Source organism: Lytechinus variegatus, chromosome 19, assembly GCF_018143015.1.
Source record: "Lytechinus variegatus isolate NC3 chromosome 19, Lvar_3.0, whole genome shotgun sequence".
NCBI classification, from domain to species: Eukaryota; Metazoa; Echinodermata; class Echinoidea; order Temnopleuroida; family Toxopneustidae; genus Lytechinus; species Lytechinus variegatus.
The window spans coordinates 13,495,061-13,515,915 of record NC_054758.1 but is presented as its reverse complement, the minus strand read 5'-3'; the positions used below and the strand labels follow the sequence as shown (position 1 = coordinate 13,515,915).

Below are 20,855 nucleotides of genomic sequence, written 5' to 3'. Positions count from 1 at the left end.
CCTGACTTTGCCTAACATGTCGCCTAATATGCTACTGGATCGCTGCATTGGTAGCAACCGTGCGCTTGACCGTGGAGGTACCGTGCTGCCTCTTGATCAAAGGATTGACACTCCCAGTAGTGTTGATACCGTGTCCCTTACACCATCGGCATGATCGGCTAATTCGGTGTTACCCTTCGACGCAGGTAACAGCCACAGAGCAAACACCGGGGTATCCGCTATGCCTCTGTGCCCGGCTAACGTCAGCAGCAGTAGCTCTACTTCGCAAACTATCCATCTTGCATGGGTGCCATGTGTCGTGGATGTGTTGATTTTGCAGAGCTTTCAGTCGTTCACCCTGCAAGCGTCATCTTCAACTGAATGTCCGTACTCGGCTAGCATCTCAATCGCTAATAATCACGTTCATTCCATCTGGACGGATGTCGCTTGCCATACTCGCCCTCCAGATCAGCCCCTTGCTACCTTAGACCTTGGCCCTGCTGAACTGTCCACTCCTGAAGGATGTGATCATGCGCTTCGCGGTTTAGGACTCCATCACCTAACTATCGATGGTACAGAGACATTTGTTACTTGAGCCCAGTTCCGCTCGGCTAGCTTTCCCAAGAATTTACAGGGCCGTACCTCTATGTGTCGGATAGTGACCATTACAGATGTGGACAATATTTTTTTTATTTTGATTGGACTCCCAATTTTACCATGTGATCATGAGGAACGGACTAACAGGAGTTTCATCGCTTGATTCAGTTTTGTCTTTTATTTATCAACCGATGTCTCATTGATTTCATATACCAATTACCATGATGATATAATTTATGTTTATTTGCAGGTATATTTTGCTTCAATTGACATGCTTTAAAATGCCTTGTTTATATTATTGATAGTGATTTTATGTTAGGATGTTTCATTATATTCCTTTGCAGGTATTTTTATGTTACAGGATTGCATTTTGATATGTGATTTTGGTTGATCAGTTGAACGGTTTCTTGATGTTTGTCATTAATTTTTGTGATGTATTTTGGGTGAGTGATTTTGCCAGTTATGAGTGTTGTTGATTTTATGGATGTGGTATGTTTTTACGATGTCATACTGGTGATGTTTATTTAACATATACTCATCCTTCAATATATGCCTACTGTGATGTTTGGGAAATGATTTCTGTTTTGTTTTGATGTTAATTGAAATTCTTGTGTTTTGAATAATGATGTATATGCCCTTTTTTTCAATCATTGTATGTTCATGTATATCATGCATTATGCCTAGTAATGATATTGAGTTCCGTGTGTCAATTTCATGTAGTTAAACAGTTATAAGTTTTGGGTACGTGGCTGTTTTCTATATTTTATCCATTTCCCTTTTTGCAAGTATTTTGTGATTTCATTGGAATGGTATGGAACTGCTCATGATTCAGTACTTTTTGTGCCGTTCTTTTGTATGATACACAGATATTTGCTATTTAGGATGAGGCTGTCAAACTGTGTGTTTAGTCTAGTCGTTATGTGGATACTTTGCACTGAGAGATCATTGTTTTTTTTTTCGTTATTTGTACCATTTGCCCTTATGAACCCTTTTCTTTTTCATGCGGGTTTATGGTTGTTTACTTTGTGTCGGGAATTGGTTTTGAGTGCACAGCATTGATTGAGCCTTGTAATTTGGAGTAGATTGGGTCGAATTTTTGCTTTTGATAATGTGATGCCAGGATAGGGATAATGATTTGTTGTTTACACCTTTTTAAGCCCACAAATGTGGTTTTCCCATTCTTGATGATGGAGGGACATGGAAAGTGATGATTTCATTTGATGTTATTTGAATTGTGACCTTTGATCTATTAAAGGGGAAGTTCACCCTGAAGAAAACTTTGTTGTGAAAATAGCAGAAAAAATAGTAAAAAAAATTGGTGAAGGTTTGAGGAAAATCCGTTAAAGAGTAAGAAAGTTATTAGAGTTCAAAATTTTGGATTTGTGACGTCATAAACGTGTTGTGTTGTGTAATATAAAATGTATGAATTTCAAGTTTTGTATGGTTCCTGATGACTTAATTTTGTTTTCTTTTCATGATCCGGTAAGAAATGATTCGTCTATTGATATACAAAAGTTACAGTGAAGACCATTTTCAATTGTCTGAGAAAATGACATTTCATTGATATTTTACCATTCGCTATGTAGGAATGCTGCTCGCATATGACGTCACAAATCAAATAATTGAAATTCTAATAACTTTTTAATTATTTGATGAATTTTTCTCAAACCTTCGGCAATATTTTTTTAATTATTTTTTCTGCTATTTTTACAATAAACTTTTTTTCAGGGTGAACTTCCCCTTTAATGGGCCTATGTTAGTTTAGTATTCAACTCGTTATGATACATTGGTGTCTCGATCTATCAGAGTCGTACACCAACAGAGATCTAACCCTTTTTATTTAATAGTGAGCTAGTTACGAATCATCATGATTTTGCTATACAGATTATATTGTAAAAGATGAGAGAAAAGTAAAAGGCAGTCACGCCAGTATGTTGTATTTTATAATAATGATGATTCGAGGTTGCAACCGCTAAGTGTAAGCGCGCCACCTTGTGTTGGTCTTTTGGCCATGGTCATTAAAGACAGTCACACGTAACCTCAAAGTTGTCTAGTTTATTTATTTAAGTTTATTGAACATGAAGCTAAAGATCCTGAAAATCATCTCGCCACAGATGGCGTCCACTTGAACGCTGAAGGCGCTAGACTGTTTGGTTGTGCAATTTTAATTGACACTCCAAACACTCAGATTGGATCCCCGGGATAAGCCCGTCAGTCATGAGGACCATAAGTCATAATACTAACTGGTCATGAGGACCGCTAGTCATAACGTGTAAAATCCTATACCCAAAAGCTCGCTAGTCATAATAGGCAAAAGGGGTTACTAGTCATAAGGTCATAAAGACCATGGGTCATGAGGTCCGATTTTCATAATGCAAGATAAGGGTCGCTATTCATAATGGACCATAGGGGTAATTGATCATAAGGATCGCTACTCATAATGAACAATGAGGGTCGGTATTCAAAATACTAGATAAGGGTAGCTAGTCATAAAAAGGAAGAGGCTACATTAATCATAAGGGTCGCCAGTCATAATAGGGGATGAGGGTCGCTATTCATAATAGGAAAAGGGGTTCGCCAGTCATAATGGTCGATGAGGGTCGCTATTCATAATAGTAGAAAGGGTTCGCCAGTCATAATAATGGATGAGGGTCGCCAGTCATAATACTAAAAGGGGTTCGCCAGTCATAATAGTAGAAGGGGGTCGCCAGTCATAATGGTAGATGAGGGTCGCTATTCATAATAGTAGAAGGGGTTCGCGAGTCATAATGGTAGATGAAGGTCGCTATTCATAATAGTAGAAGAGGTTCGCCAGTCATAATGGTAGATGAGGGTCGCTATTCATAATAGTAGAAAGGGTTCGCCAGTCATAATGGTAGATGAGGGTCGCGAGTCATAATAGGAGAAAGGGGTCGCCAGTCATAATAATAGATGAGAGTCGCCAGTCATAATAGTAGAAGGGGTTCGCCAGTCATAATGGTAGATGAGGGTCGCTTTTCATAATAGTAGAAAGGGTTCGCCAGTCATAATGGTAGATGAGGGTCGCCAGTCATAATAATGGATGAGGGTCGCTATTCATAATAGTAGAGAGGTTCACCAGTCATAATAATGGATGAGGGTCGCCATTCATAATAATGGATGAGGGTCGCCAGTCATAATAGTAGAAGGGGTTCGCCAGTCATAATGGTAGATGAGGGTCGCTATTCATAATAGTAGAAAGGGTTCGCCAGTCATAATGGTAGATGAGGGTCGCTATTCATAATAGTAGAAAGGGTTGGCCAGTCATAATAATGGATGAGGGTCGCTAGTCATAATAGTAGAAGGGGCTCGCCAGTCATAATAATGGATGAGGGTCGCCAGTCATAATAGGAGAAAGGGTTTGCCAGGCATAATAATGGATGAGGGTCGCCAGTCACAATACTAAAAGGGGTTCGCCAGTCATAAAAGAAGAAAGGGTTCGCCAGTCATAAAGGTAGATGAGGGTCGCTATTCATAATAGTAGAAGGGGTTCGCCAGTCATAATGGTAGATGAAGTTCGCTATTCATAATAGTAGAAGGGATTCGCCAGTCATAATGGTAGATGAGGGTCGCTATTCATAATAGTAGAAAGGGTTCGCCAGTCATAATGGTAGATGAGGGTCGTCAGTCATAATGGATGAGGGTCGCTATTCATAATAGTAGAAGAGGTTCGCCAGTCATAATGGTCGATGAGGGTCGCTATTCATAATAGTAGAAAGGGTTCGGCAGTCATAATAATGGATGAGGGTCGCTATTCATAATAGTAGAAAGGGTTCGCCAGTCATAATAATGGATGAGGGTCGCCAGTCATAATATGAGAAAGGGGTCGCCAGTCATAATAATGGATGAGGGTCGCCAGTCATAATACTAAAAGGGGTTCGCCAGTCATAAAAGTAGAAAGGGTTCGCCAGTCATAATAATGGATGAGGGTCGCCAGTCATAATAATGGATGAGGGTCGCCAGTCATAATAGTAGAAGGGGTTCGCCAGTCATAATAATGGATGAGGGTCGCCAGTCATAATAGTAGAAGGGGTTCGCAAGTCATAATGGTAGATGAGGGTCGCTATTCAAAATAGTAGAAAGGGTTCGCCAGTCATAATGGTAGATGAGGGTCGCTATTCATAATAGTAGAAAGTGTTGGCCAGTCATAATAATGGATGAGGGTCGCCAGTCATAATACTAACAGGGGTTCGCCAGTCATAATAGTAGAAGGGGTTCGCCAGTCATAATGGTAGATGAGGGTCGCTATTCAAAATAGTAGAAAGGGTTCCCCAGTCATAATGGTAGATGAGGGTCGCTATTCGTAATAGTAGAAAGGGTTCGCCAGTCATAATGGTAGATGAGGGTCGCAAGTCATAATGGATGAGGGTCGCTATTCATAATAGTACAAGGGTTCGTCAGTCATAATAATGGATGAGGGTCGCCAGTCATAATAGGAGAAAGGGTTCGCCAGTCATAATAATAGATGAGGGTCGCCAGTCATAATAGTAGAAAGGGTTCGCCAGTCATAATGGTAGATCAGGGTCGCCAGTCATAATGGTAGATGAGGGTCGCTATTCATAATAGTAGAAAGGGTTCGCAAGTCATAATGGTAGATCAGGGTCGCCAGTCATAATAATGGATGAGGGTCGCTATTCATAATAGTAGAAGGGGTTCGCCAGTCATAATAATGGATGAGGGTCGCCAGTCACAATAGTGGATGAGGGTCGCCAGTCATAATAGAAGAAAGGGTTCGCCAGTCATAATAGTGGATGAGGGTCGCCAGTCATAATATGAGAAAGGGGTCGCCAGTCATAATAATGGATGAGGGTCGCTATTCATATTAGTAGAAGGGGTTCCCCAGACATAATGGTAGATGAGGGTCGCTATTCATAACAGTAGAAAGGGTTCGCCAGTCATTATAATGGATGAGGTTCGCCAGTCATAATATGAGAAAGGGGTCGCCAGTCATAATAATGGATGAGGTTCGCTATTCATAATAGTAGAAGGGGTTCGCCAGTCATAATAGTCGATGAGGGTCGCTATTCATAATAGTAGAAAGGCTTCGCCAGTCATAATAATGGATGAGGGTCGCCAGTCATAGTAGGAGAAAGGGTTCGCCAGTCATAATAATGGATGAGGGTCGCCAGTCATAATAGGAGAAAGGGTTCGCCAGTCATAATAATGGATGAGGGTCGCCAGTCATAATACTAAAAGGGGTTCGCCAGTCATAAAAGTAGAAGGGGTTCGCCAGTCATAATGGTAGATGAGGATCGCTATTCATAATAGTACAAAGGGTTCGCCAGTCATAATAATAGATGAGGGTCGCCAGTCATAATAGTAGAAGGGGTTCGCAAGTCATAATGGTAGATGAGGGTCGCTATTCATAATAGTACAAAGGGTTCGCCAGTCATAATAATGGATGAGGGTCGCCAGTCATAATAGTAGAAGGGGTTCGCCAGTCATAATGGTAGATGAGGGTCGCTATTCATTATAGTAGAAAGGGTTCGCCAGTCATAATGGTAGATCAGGGTCGCCAGTCATAATAATGGATGAGGGTCGCTATTCATAATAGTAGAAGGGGTTCGCCAGTCATAATAATGGATGAGGGTCGCCAGTCATAATAGTAGATGAGGGTCGCTGTTCATAATAGTAGAAAGGGTTCGCCAGTCATAATAGTGGATGAGGGTCGTCAGTCATAATATGAGAAAGGGGTCGCCAGTCATAATAATGGATGAGGGTCGCCAGTCATAATACTAAAAGGGGTTCGCCAGTCATAAAAGTAGAAAGGGTTCGCCAGTCATAAAGTTAGATGAGGGTCGCTATTCATAATAGTAGAAAGTGTTGGCCAGTCATAATAATGGATGAGGGTCGCCAGTCATAATACTAACAGGGGTTCGCCAGTCATAATAGTAGAAGGGGTTCGCCAGTCATAATGGAAGATGAGGGTCGCTATTCAAAATAGTAGAAAGGGTTCCCCAGTCATAATGGTAGATGAGGGTCGCTATTCATAATAGTAGAAGGGGTTCGCCAGTCATAATGGTAGATGAGGGTCGCTATTCGTAATAGTAGAAAGGGTTCGCCAGTCATAATGGTAGATGAGGGTCACAAGTCATAATGGATGAGGGTCGCTATTCATAATAGTACAAGGGTTCGCCAGTCATAATAATGGATGAGGGTCGCCAGTCATAATAGGAGAAAGGGTTCGCCAGTCATAATAATAGATGAGGGTCGCCAGTCATAATAGTAGAAGGGGTTCGCCAGTCATAATGGTAGATGAGTGTCGCTATTCATAATAGTAGAAAGGGTTCGCCAGTCATAATGGTAGATCAGGGTCGCCAGTCATAATGGTAGATGAGGGTCGCTTTTCATAATAGTAGAAAGGGTTCGCCAGTCATAATGGTAGATCAGGGTCGCCAGTCATAATAATGGATGAGGGTCGCTATTCATAATAGTAGAAGGGGTTCGCCAGTCATAATAATGGATAAGGGTCGCCAGTCACAATAATGGATGAGGGTCGCCAGTCATAATAGAAGAAAGGGTTCGCCAGTCATAATAGTGGATGAGGGTCGCCAGTCATAATATGAGAAAGGGGTCGCCAGTCATAATAATGGATGAGGGTCGCTATTCATAATAGTAGAAGGGGTTCCCCAGACATGGTAAATGAGGGTCGCTATTCATAACAGTAGAAAGGGTTCGCCAGTCATTATAATGGATGAGGTTCGCCAGTCATTATATGAGAAAGGGGTCGCCAGTCATAATAATGGATGAGGTTCGCTATTCATAATAGTAGAAAGGGTTCGCCAGTCATGATAATGGATGAGGGTCTGTTGCACCCACAAATGTAATAATCGCCCACAAATGTAATAACGCCCACAAATGTAATAACACTTTACCCACAAATGTAATAACGCCCACACATGTAATAACAATTTAACCACAAATGTAATAATTTCACCCACAAATGTAATAATGCACTTTACCCACGAATGTAATAATTTTTGATCGCCCACAAATGTAATAATGACTTTGCCCACAAATGTAATAGATTTGAAGAGATTTTTGGCGAATCCGTTCTAAACAAATATCCTATAGTAGTACGTTCATATAGCACAAAAGTGCAAAGACTTTATTTCCAGACCCGGATAAGAACAAAATTATAATATAAGTCCAAAGTCTTTTTTCCAGACCCGGTTGCTTCAAAAATATATTATAAGTTGAAAGTCTTTTTCCAGACCCGGTTGTTTGAATAATTATAATATAAATTGAAAGTCTTTTTTCAGACCCGGTTATTTCAAAAATTATAATATAAGTCCAGTCTTTTTTCCAGACCTGGTTGTTTCCAAAATTATAATATAAGTTAAAAGTCTTTTTTCCAGACCCGGTTGTTTAAAAAATTATATTTAAGTTTAAAGTCTTTTTTCCAGACCTGGTTATTTATAAAATTATGATATAAGTCCAAAGTCTTTTTCCAGACCCGGTTGTTAAAAAAAATACAATATAAGTTGAAAGTCTTTCTTCCAGACCTGGTTGTTTCAAAACTTATAATCTAAGTTCAAAGTCTTTTTGCCAGACCTGGTTGTTTCATAAATTATAATATAAAGTTTTTTTTCCAGACCCGGTTGTTTAAGAAATTATAATATTAGTTGAAAGTCTTTTTTCCAGACCCGGTTGTTTAAAGAATTATAATATAAGTTGAAAGTCTTTTTTCCAGACCTGGTTATTTATGAAATTATAATATAAGTCCAAAGTCTTTTTCCAGACCCGGTTGTTAAAAAAAGTTATCATATAAGTCCAAAGTCTTCTTCCAGACACGGTTGTTTCCAAAACTATGATATAAGTTAAAAGTCTTTTTTTCCAGACCCGGTTGTTTAAAAAATTATAATATAGAAAGTTGAAAGTCTTTTTGCAGACCCGGTTGTTTCCAAAATTATAATTTAAATTAAAAGCCTTTTTGCCAGACACGGTTGTTTCAAATATTATAATATTAGTTGAAAGTCTCTTTTCCAGACCCAGTAGTTTCAAAAAGTCTTTCTTCAAGACTCAGTTATTTTAAAATAACAAATCATAAAAAAGATATATTAAAATAATACAACAAAGGCCCCGCAATCTTATTGATGTTGAATAATATGGAAATATAGTGTAGTCTTACCTCCAGAACCACTTATTTCAAAATTACAAATCATTTCTTAAAGAGTCAAAAAGTAGCAAAGATCCCCACTCTCTTATTAATGTTAAATAACATGGGAATATAACGTAGTCTTTCACCCAGTCCCAGATTTTTCAAATAAAATGAATAATAATAATAATGATAAATTAGTAATAATGATAAAAAAGACCATGAACCTATTTATGTCGAATAACATGGACATATAGCGTAGTCTCTCCTCCAGACCCAGTTATAAAAATCGTTAAAAACACATCAACAACAAAACAAAGACCTTGCAATCTTATCAACATTGAATAGCATGGAAATGAGGTGTAGTCTTTGCTCCAGACCCAGTTATTTCAAAATAGGAAATAATGAGAAACATTAAAAACAAACAATATTAGCAAAGACCCAAAAATACAATAGATGTAGAATTAGGTTGTTGTTTTTATTTTCATCAAGGGTTTTAATGCGCATATCATTCAGATATGAACATTTACGCCTATATTAATTTGTCGTTTTCGTAGTATGCGTTATCACATGGTTTTTATAGTTTGGAAGGTGCTGGGGATTAAGTTTTAAGATTAAAGTTTCGCTTATTTTGTATTTTTAAAAAAACTGGGTGTGGGATGAATAGAACACTCAAAACCCAAGCATTTTAACTGGGTTAATTTGAAGATTGGTCTTAGCTTTGATTTTTGTTTCAATATTTGTTTATCTTTTAAATAACCGAGTCTAGACGAAATACTAAGCATAATACTAAGATTGTTTAAATTATTATTTATTAAAGGGATTGGGTGTGGAATAAAGACAACGATCTACACACTTGCTTTTCTACATGGTCTTAATTTGGGGGATTGTTGATTCTTAGATTCGTTGTTTGGTGTTGGGTTTTATTGTTTTTTTTATTCTTGAAATAACTGTGTCTGGAGGAAAGTCTGCAATCGATCTTCATATTATTCGACAGTAATTAGATTATTGGGTATTCGTTTTAGAATATTTAAAAAAAATATTTTGTTTGTGTTTTTTTCAAATAATAACAAAGTCTGGAATAAGGATGTTTGCTTTACCCATGCATTATTACAATGTTTTGTAGGGGTCTTAGTATTATTTATAAAAAAAAATGGGTGTGGGGTAAATACATATTTATACACCCAGTTACACCCATTAAGGGTGTAACTTTGATTTTTTTTTTAATTCATTTTTTTTAAATAACCGGGTTTGGAGGAAAGAGTACGTTTTAAAACTCGTGTTATGCCACAAGAATAAGAATACGATAGGGTTTTACATAATTTTTTTCAAAAATTAGGCATAGAATAAAGACAACGCTCTTAACCTCTTTTAAAACCGGTTCATAGGTTTACGGATTAATTGGTCTTTCATTTGGAGTTTTTCTTAATATTACTTTTAGCGTTATTTAAAAAAATAACTGGGTCTAGCTGAAAGACTATGCTATATGTACAGGTTATCCAGCATTAATAATATTATGGGTTCTTTATACTGTTTTTGTTGTTGTATTGTTATTTATAAGTTTGGAATAACAGGGTTTGGAGACAAGACTAAGCTCGATTTTCATTTTTATTCCACTGGAATATCATTATCGTATCTTAGTTTGGACTTATATTATACTTTTTGAAACAACTGGGTCTGGAAAAAAGACTTTCAACTTACACCATAATTTTTTAAACAACTGGGTCAGGAAAAAGACTTTGAACTTATATTATAATTTTGGAAGCAACAGGGTCCTGAAAAAAGAGACTTTGGACTTATGTTATGAATATTTAATTAATCGGGTCTGAAAAAAAGACTTTAAACTCTTGTTATAATTTTTGAAAGAACCGGGTCTGGAAAAAAGACTTTCAACTTATATTACAATTTTTTAATCAACCGGGTCTGGAAAAAAAACTTTGCACATTTGTGCTAAACGAACACATTACTAGTTTTTAACTTACCGGGTCTGGAGAAGACTATGCTTGATTCTCTATTTACTCTTAGCGCGTATATTCACAATACGCGCCATATAAGTGAAAACAACAACAAAAACGTTTATTCCACCAGATCTAATCAACTGGGTCTGGAGAAAAGACTAAGCTCGATTCTCACTTTTATTCCACTGGAATATCATTATCGTATCTTATTTTGGACTTATATTACGATTTTTTATTTAACTGGGTCTGGAAAAAGACTTTGGACTTATATTATAATTTTTGAAACAACCGGGTCTGGAAAAAAGACTTTGAACTTATGTTAATTTTTTTTTAAAGAACCGGGTCTGGAAAAGACTTTGGACTTATATCATAATTTTTTAAAAAACCGGGTCTGGAATAAAGACTTTGAACTTATATTATCATTTTTGAAAACATCCGGGTCTGGAAAAGACTTTGGACTTATATTATAATTTTTTAAACGTCTGGGTCTGGAAAAAAGACTTTCAACTTATATCATAATTTCTTAATCAACCAGGTCTGGAAAAATACTTTGCACATTTGTGCTATATGAACACATTACCGTAGGGTTTTAATTTTTACTTACCGGGTCTGGAGAAAAGACTATGCTTGATTCTCAATTTACTCTTAGCGCATATATTCACAATACGCGCCATATAAGTGAAAACAACAACAAAGACATTTATTCCACCAGTTTTAATCAACTGGATCTGGAGAAAAGACTAAGCTCGATTCTCATTTTTATTCCACTGAAATATCATTATTGTAACTTAGTTTGGACTTATAATGTATTTTTTTCAAGAACCGGGTCTGGAAAAAAGACTGGACTTATAATATTTGAAACAACCGGGTCAGGAAAAAGACTTTCAACCTATATTATAATTTTTGAAACAACCGGGTCTGGAAAAAAGACTTTGAACACATATTATAATTTTCTTATTATCCGGGGCTGGAAATAAAGATTTTGGACTTTTGTGCTATATGAACGTATAACTACAGGATTTTTAGTTGAGAACGGATTCGCCAAAAATCCCTTCAAATTTATTACATTTGTGGGTAAAGTCATTATTACATTTGTGGGCGATCAAAAATTATTACATTTGTGGGTAAAGTGCATTATTACATTTGTGGGTAAAATTATTACATTTGTGGGTAAAGTGTTATTACATTTGTGGGTAAAGTGTTATTACATTTGTGGGCGTTATTACATTTGTGGGTGCAACAGGGGGCAAAATCGTCCGCCCAAAAATTTGACAAGGAAAAAAAACGTCTTCAACCACAAATAAAGAATTTTGTACCTGAACAAAAATTGACAAGCACAAAAAAGGTCCTCAACAGGATCTAAAGGATGTTTCGCACCCCCCCCCCAAAAAAAAACCAAGCAAAAAAAAGAAAAAAAAGGAGGGGGCCACCGGTGGCTCGTCTGGGATCAACTGTGGCTTGTCAAGGGGAAAGGGATACGTCTCTTGCATGGGTTGTGACTCGTCAGGGGAGGGCAGTCTGCTTCCCCCCTGCTCCAACCCCCCATAGGTACGCTAGTGACCGGCAAGCAAAACGAAATTTGTATCCCTTCTGCTTTCAACAACTGATTTTCCAAACTTTAGTATTACATCTCAACCCTCGTACTTGCATTGATTGCTTAGTTAGATACGCATCGTGGGATTACTACTCCTGGAAATGTCCCGATTTGAGGTGTAACTTTTTAGCTCGCGCTTCCCCTTTCCTTGTTTAGTTAGATACTAATGTTGTAATATGATAAAAAAAGAATAAACTTAAAATATTCCATCTTAACGTCTTGATATTGAAAAAAATATTCGCACTCGCATTGATGGTATGCCTTGACTTGTCATGTCTTTTCTAAGTGTAGAATATACAGTGCGTATCAAAAAAGTTTACACTTAGAAAAAATCATGTAAAATCATACATTTGTAATATCCTGAACATTTTCTCACATTTTAACATTGGTACAGATTCATTTAAGCAAATGACGATATAACTGTCGTGCAAAAATATTTCCGCTTGAGTGGGCACCACTTACTTTTGAAAAGTTAGTGAAAAATGATTTGCGCAGAACTTGGAAATAGTTATGCAAATAAAAGTAGACCTTAATCATGAAGAACACGTTAAACTTAGCTAGTACAATTGATTTCAAGATATCTTTTACCCTTTTTTCACCTGTTTCCTTGTCCCAAAGACTTCGAAGAGTGCATTGCGCCCCACCCCACTCCCCCATACACCGAGGCCATCGTTACGATATTTGCTTACACTGAGCTGTGATTTACATGAAATGGCTTAGGCTTGACTTCCATTTTGTTAATTATTGTCAAGCTTGAGAAAAGTGTGGAGAAACAAGTATTAATGAAAAATGATATGTTAACCCATTTTAAATGATAAAAACTTAATGAAAAAAATGTTGGAGATGTGTGATATAAAATTTTGTTCAGATTCATTTATGTCCTCAGATCCAGCTGGCACAAAAAGGTAACTGTTGTGCTTACTAAGTGTTGAAATTTCAATTTGGGTGGCAAAATTTTTACAAAAGGCTTGAATGTATCTGTTTTATTTCAATTGACCAAAAGTGCAAAGGAAATGTCTGAGAAATGTTTCACAGGGTAAGTTTGATTTCGCCATTTCCCCTTGACACAGCGTGAAAACGAGCATTTCTGCGCAGATTTCTGCGAGCTTTACAAAAATGGACAGTGCTCAATCAAGTGTAACATTCTGTCAAAACTTTTACTTTCAATGGATAGATGAGACCCAAACCCAAGATTATATGTGAAGAAATTACCCACATACTGTATATTTTTTTAATTCCCAGGGCTTTTTCAAAGTGTAAACTTTTTTTTGAAACGCACTGTATAAGGGGCGCGATTATAGTACTTGCCCTGGACGCCATTTGCCCTAGATACGCCACTGGTGCACCCCATGCCGCTTTAGTCATGTTATTTCCACTTCCCCATACTCAAGCAACCCCTCGCCCGTGAAAGCATTACATTTGTATTATGAGTATCAGCAGCATACCTGGCATATTTCGTCAGCGGGGGGTGGGGGGGGGGGGGAGGGGAAGGAAAAGCAAGGAGGATGAGCAAGAAAGGGGGGGGGGGGGGGGTAGTAGGCATGGACGTATAGGCACATTTTTTTCAAGGGGGGGGGGCGGGCTGATAATCATTGCCCAAATATCAACTTCATAGTTTTAGGTGTGTTTACACTAAGATAATATTTCCCTTTTACATGCAAATTTAAGAAGTTTCAATAGAAACTTCGAATATTTTGAAAATCTCTTACACACATTAAACAATTTCAAATTTTCTGTTATAGGTATTAGCGAGACATGGTTGCATGATAATTCCCCAAATTTGTTTAATTTACCAAATTATAAGTTGATAAGGGCAGACCGCAAAGGAAAAAGAGGCGGAGGCGTGGCCTTCTATATTATTGATAAACTAAAATTTAAGATCCGTTCCGATGTGAAACTCTTGCATGCGGAGTCTTTGTTTATTGAAATTGAAAACACAGGATTTAAAAATATCATCATAGGTTTGATTTATAGACCACCAGGCTCCAATCTTGATTTGTTTTGTGAGGAGCTAGAGCAATATTTATATGCAATAGGTAATGAAAATAAACATACCCTTATTTTTGGTGATTTTAATATCAATTTCCTACCCTCGGTCGACAGTAATCACTCAATCAATTTTATGAAACTAATGTACTCATTCGGCTTCCATTCATTCATCAATAAATCCACTAGAATCAACTCAAATTTATCTACTCAAATTGACAATATTTTTTCCAACGTACATAGCAACATGAATAATAAAATGATAGGAGGAATTCTATGCTCTGAAGTTTCAGACCACCTACCAATATTTCTAACTTGTGAAATGAAGTTACCGTGCCCCAAATCAATTAACCAACGCTCATATCGAAAAGAATCTAAACGTAATATTGAATTAATGAAGCAAGACTTATTACTTGAGGGGTGGGAGGATGTCTATAATGAAACTGACGCAAACACATCGTATGATCTCTTGAATAATAAATTACAACATAATTATGAAAAGAATATTCCCATAGGAAAAGTAAAAAATAATCGAAAAACACCCAAACAACCATGGATAACAAAAGGTTTATTAAAATCAATACAGACACGTAATTGCCTTTACAAGTCACATTTACGCAATCCTACTGAAGCCAATTTTAAAAAAATACAAATTATATCGCAACAAGTTAACAAAATTAATTCGTTTATCACGTAAAATGTATTATACTAATAGAATAAAAGATGCCAGTTCAAAGACTTATACTACCTGGAAAATCATCAAAGAACTAATGGGAACAAGTGCAGATCCCCCACCTACTGATGACATGACTTTAAATGGTTCCAAAGTTGACTCTTCCCTCCATGCAAACTCATTCAATTCATTTTTTTCACAAATATCGGACCCGAACTTGCAAGCAAGATCAATAGCCAAAATGCGCATTTCACAAATTACCTCCCCGAACCTAATCCACATTCATTTTTCCTGAACCCGACGAACCCCACAGAAATTCTCAACATTACACGGTCTCTTAATAGCTCCAAATCTCATGGGCATGATAAATTAGTATGTCTCTTTTAAAAGAAATAATTCACCCGCTTGCAAACCCTCTTAGTCATGTTTTTAATAACTCTCTATCACAAGGTATATTTCGTGACTTATTCAAAATCGCCAAAGTCAATCCAATTTTCAAAAAAGACAATCCTCATGAAATAAGCAATTATCGACCTGTATCTCTTCTCCCAGGTATATCCAAAATCCTCGAGAAAATAGTTTATAATAGACTTTATGAATTTATCAACAAACACAATTTATTTATTTCTTATCAATATGGCTTTAGAAAAAATTACTCAACAAACTTGGCTTTAATCCAAATTTACGATAAAATAACAAACGCCATAGCCAACAAAGAGCATGTCATTGGTATATTTTGTGACCTCAGTAAGGCGTTCGATACACTTAATCATAATATTTTACTTTCAAAACTTAATTATTATGGTATTTGCGGTCAATTACTCCTTTGGTTTAAAAATTATTTAATAAACCGAAAACAATATGTCACATTTAATGGCAACGATTCTAGTTTACTTCCAGTTCAATGTGGTGTCCCTCAATGTTCCATTCTAGGCCCGCTTTTATTTTTATTATATGTCAATGATATTATTAATACATCTTCCATTTTATCATTTGTATTATTTGCTGACGACACAAATATATTTTTTTCTCATAAAAATATAACTTCCTTAAACAACATCTTAAATATTGAATTAATTAAAGTCTCACAGTGGTTTAAAGCTAATGAACTATCTTTGAACTCAAAAAAGACCCACTTCATCCATTTTAAACATTCTCATATTACAGATTCTCCAATTCACTTACAGATTGACGGCACACCATTAGAGCGGAAGACTCAATCTAGATTCTTAGGCGTCATCATAGATCAAGCTTTGTCTTGGAATGAACATCTGCACCATATCATTATATGTATCTCGAGAAATATTGGAATAATTTCCAAGTTGAAATTTATTTTACCACACAAAACTTTACTTCTATTGTATAATTCGTTAATACTCCCGTATATAACATATTGTAACGTTGTTTGGGCCAATTGTGGTTCTACAAAACTTACTTCTATTTCTAAATTACAAAAAAGAGCAATTCGCATTTGTACAGGATCACATTATTTGGCTCACACTGATCCCTTATTTTTTAAACTGAAAACATTAAAAATTGCCGACTTATATACTATTCAAATAACTATAATTATGTTTAAATATATTAACAAACTGCTCCCTTCGTCCTTTGATAACATGTTCAAATTTAATAGTTCTGTCCATACTTACCCAACGCGCATATCCGGAAACTTTCATCTCTCTAACCCCAGACTGTTAATTGCCTCTAAATCAATACGACACCATGGTCCTGACATTTGGAATGGTCTTCCAAACAATATTAAAACGTGTTCAACCATATACTCATTAAAAGCCACTCTTAAGAAAACTATCATTCAATCTTATCAAGCCCACCCTCCAAATTAAAACATTCACTCAAATATTCACATTCGCTATTTAATATTCTGATTTTACTCAACTGCTATACACAGCACCAGCACCTGCACTTGCAATGCACCCACTTGGTCAGTAAATATCAATCTTAGTCACGAATCTTTTATGAGGCCGCCATCAATTCAAGCCTAACCGCTCACGATGGCGGTCTCCTGCGTCCATTTAATACATTATATGCATATGTTTACATTTATAAAAGATTTATTTATACTCACATCCTTATTTGTATTTATTATGTAATATGACCACATTGCTTATATTATGAATTATTTTGTATTTTGTAATTATATATAATTTTGTATTGTGTTTTTGAACGCAGAAATAAATGCAAACAAACAAACAAACAAACAATAATATAAAAATAATAATTGCGAGCGCGAAGATGGTTTCACAATAATTGTAGGGATAATGAGTTGTGACACTTACGTGGTAGTTGTGGTGTTGGAGCTATTGAAGTGATAGGGAAGGAGTGACTGGGACCAGATCTTCTTACTCTGGCTTTTTAAACAGAGGGGATTAGTTCAATTGCGAACCACGGCGTATTTACCTTCGGCAGGATTTAAATCCTTGTTGTATTGCGATCAATTAAGGTGAGGTTAATGGGTGCCAGGCTGGATAAATTCCTTGAATGCCGTAAGGGGTTTTAAGCAGTTGGAGCTTAAGTCTGGGTAAGAATTCACCATTTAAAAGGGAACTCGATTGACACCTCAAAATTGCCTTATATGAGTGTTCATTCTTTTAACTTGATGGTGGTTCTCCAACTGGTGTTTATACCTTCTTTTCACTGTCATGATTCGCGTCGCGATCATTTCAGCCGTGGAAATCGTTTTGATTGTATGAAACATTTGGAATGTTCTTCAAAATTTTCGCGATTAATTTCGAAAGTCAAATGGTGGTGTTGCTAAGGACTCGCACTACAGTGGGAAGGAGGTTCTAGTAATCAGAATTGAAGTCCGTTAAAATAAACGACTATTTCTTAAAAATCTCGATTTCTCTCACATTAGCATTTTTTCGACATGTTTTCTTTAACAACATTTCAGCAACTTGCACCGTACCTGACTTGGGAATACAAGTAAATTCTTCATGTACTCCTGGTGAAGTAGTAAGCTTGAACCAAGAATGTACGTTCTCTTGTCCGCCTGGTTACGATCTGACTGGACCATCTTTTGTCACATGCGAAAGCTCTGAACAGTTCTCGGATCTATTTCCCCAATGTCCGAGTAAGTAAATGAAGTAAATGAACCATTATCCATTTATTCAAAGCTCTAGAATCTCGGAAAGAATGTTTATGAATACAATGCCGGAAAGATGAAATGCTTTGCACTTCTGTGCCGATAACCTGTGCTTGGGGTACGATCTCATGTAACTGACTTCCGTTACATGGTTAGTAAAACGCATGATTCTTTTGGAAGATCTTTTAAAAGTTTGATGACAGTAAAGAGCTGTGCTCTATTGGCCAAAAAAATTGTATCCCTAAGAAAACTTGTGGAAGTATCGTGATTGGAAAACGGTCCTCTATATATATACTAAAAACGGAACGACCAACACTTCTTGACACAGATGCGTCCACATACGCACATAATATAAAGAAAGAAATTTTTGCGCGATGATATCTGGATACACTCGAAGATGATTCGTTATTACTTGTGTATGAACATACTTAAAATATCGGGAGCTTACTCCGCACCTCATTTATTTCTTTTAAATTAGTCGTGAAGTGCATTGTAACTTTATTTGGAGACGAAGTAAGTTCATCGTGTACACCTGTCACTCAAGTAGACTACCAAGAAGAATGTACCTTTTCTTGTCCAGCTGGTTACGACCTGATCGGACCTTCATCCGTTACCTGCACGAGCTCTGGAGATTTCTCAGATGTATTTCCCGAATGTGAGGGTAAGTCTGACATAAGAGCTCTGTACAATACCTAGTAAGTGTCAATCGCTGTATTATGTTAGAAGGAAGTTTCGAAACCATGGCTGAGAGATTGAAATATTTGGGAAAATTTTATCACGTAAGAGCGGTAATGACTACATCTATGTTTTTATCAAGATTTTGGACTCGATCTAATGGTCATGATAACGATAACGATGATGACAATAAAGATGGTGATTATCACAATAATCGTAGGGGTAAAAGAAGGACTTGTGACACTCATGTGGTAATTGTGGTGTAAGGGTTACTGTAGTGATAGGGAAGAAGTGACTGGGTCCAGATCTTACTCTGACTCTATAAACAGAGGTGATAAGTTCAATTGCGAACCACAGCGTGATTACCTTCTGCAAGATTTAAATCCTTGTTGCATTGCAATCAACCCAGGTGAGGTAAATGGGTGCCCGGCTGGATAAATTCCTTAAATGCTGTAAGGACTTTTAAGCAGTTGAAGCTTAAGCCCGTGTAAGAATTCACCATTTAAAAGGCAACTGGATAATTGCCACCTTGAAATTGCCTTATATGAGTGTTCATTCTCTTAAATTGACGGTGGTTCTCCAACTGTTGTTTGTACATGTACCTCATTTTCACTGTCACGATTCGCGTCGCGATCACAACTCGTCAGCCGTGGTAATCGTAATGTTAATATTAAACATTTGGAATGTTCTTCAAGTTTTCGCGATCAATTTCGAAAGTCCAATTGTGGCGTTCGTAATGACTTGCACTACAGTGGGAAGGAGGTTCTATTAATCGAAATCGAAGTCCGTTAAAATAAAGGACTATTTCTAAAAATCTTGATTTCTCATATCAGCTTTTTTTTTAAAATGATTTCTTTAACAACATTTCAGCAACTTGCACCGTTCCTGACTTTGGAATAGAAGTAACTTCTTCATGTACTCCTGGTGAAGTAGTAAGCTTGAACCAAGAATGTACGTTCTCTTGTCCGCCTGGTTACGATCTGACTGGGCCATCTTTTGTCACATGCGAAAGCTCTGGACAGTTCTCGGATCTATTTCCCCAATGTCAGAGTAAGTAAATTAAGTAAATGAACCATTATCCATTTATTCAAAGCTCTAGAATTTTGGAAAGAATGTTTATGAATACAATGCTGGAAAGATGAAATGCTTTGCATTTCTGTGGCGATAACCTGCGCTTGGGGTAAGATCTCATGTATCTGTCCTCCGTTACATGGTTAGTAAAACGCATTATTCTTTTGGAAGATCTTTTAAGAGGATGATGACAGTAAAGAGCCGTGCTCTATTGGCCAAATAAATTTTATCTCAATGAGAACTTGTGAAAGTTTCGTGATTGGAAAACAGTCCTCTATAGACACGATAGATATACCGAAAACGGAACGACCAATACGTCTTGACACAGATGCGTCCACATACGTCTATAATATAAAGAAAGTTTTTCTGCGATGATATCTGGATACACTCGAAGATGATTCGTTATTACTTGTGTATGAGAAGGAACATGCTTAAAATGTCGGGAGCTTACTCTGCGCCTCATTTATTTTTTTTTCAAATTAGTCGTGACGTGCATTGTAACTTTATTTGGAGACAAAGTAAGTTCATCGTGTACACCTGTCACTCAAGTAGACTACCAAGAAGAATGTACCTTTTCTTGTCCAGCTGGTTACGACCTGATCGGACCGTCATCTGTTATCTGCACGAGCTCTGGAGATTTCTCAGACGTATTTCCCGAATGTGAGGGTAAGTCTGACATAAGAGCTCTGTACATTACTTAATAGGTGTCATCGCTGTATTATGTTAGAAGAAAGTTTCGAAACCATGGCTAAGAGAAATGAAATATTTGGGAAAGTTTTATCAAGTAAGAGCAGTAATGACTACATCTATGTTTTTATCAAGATTTTGGACTCGATCTAATGGGCATGATAACGATAGCGATGATGACATTAAAGATGGTGATTATCACAATAATTGTAGGGGTAATAGAATGAGTTGTGACACTTATGTGGTAGTTGTGGTGTAAGGGTTTATTGGAGTGATAGGGAAGAAATGACTTGGTCAAGATCTTCTTACTCTGGCTCTTTAAACAGAGGTGATTAGTTTAATTGCGAACCACAGCTTGATTACATTCTGCAAGATTTAAATTCTTGTTGTATTGCAATCAACCCGCGTGAGGTAAA

At 36.9% G+C, this 20,855-nt stretch overlaps 1 protein-coding gene across 1 annotated transcript in view; it reads left to right on the top strand.

Annotated features, from left to right (window-relative positions):
* Positions 1 to 220: 220 nt before the first annotated feature.
* The window catches only part of LOC121406291 (P-selectin-like), a 37,334-nt gene continuing 16,699 nt past the window's right edge, over positions 221 to 20,855 (top strand). Inside the window, exons 1-3 of the mRNA XM_041597306.1 lie at positions 221 to 551; positions 18,485 to 18,667; positions 20,236 to 20,418. Coding sequence (XP_041453240.1) covers positions 221 to 551; positions 18,485 to 18,667; positions 20,236 to 20,418 — 697 coding nt within the window. The remainder of the gene's footprint in view (positions 552 to 18,484; positions 18,668 to 20,235; positions 20,419 to 20,855) is intronic.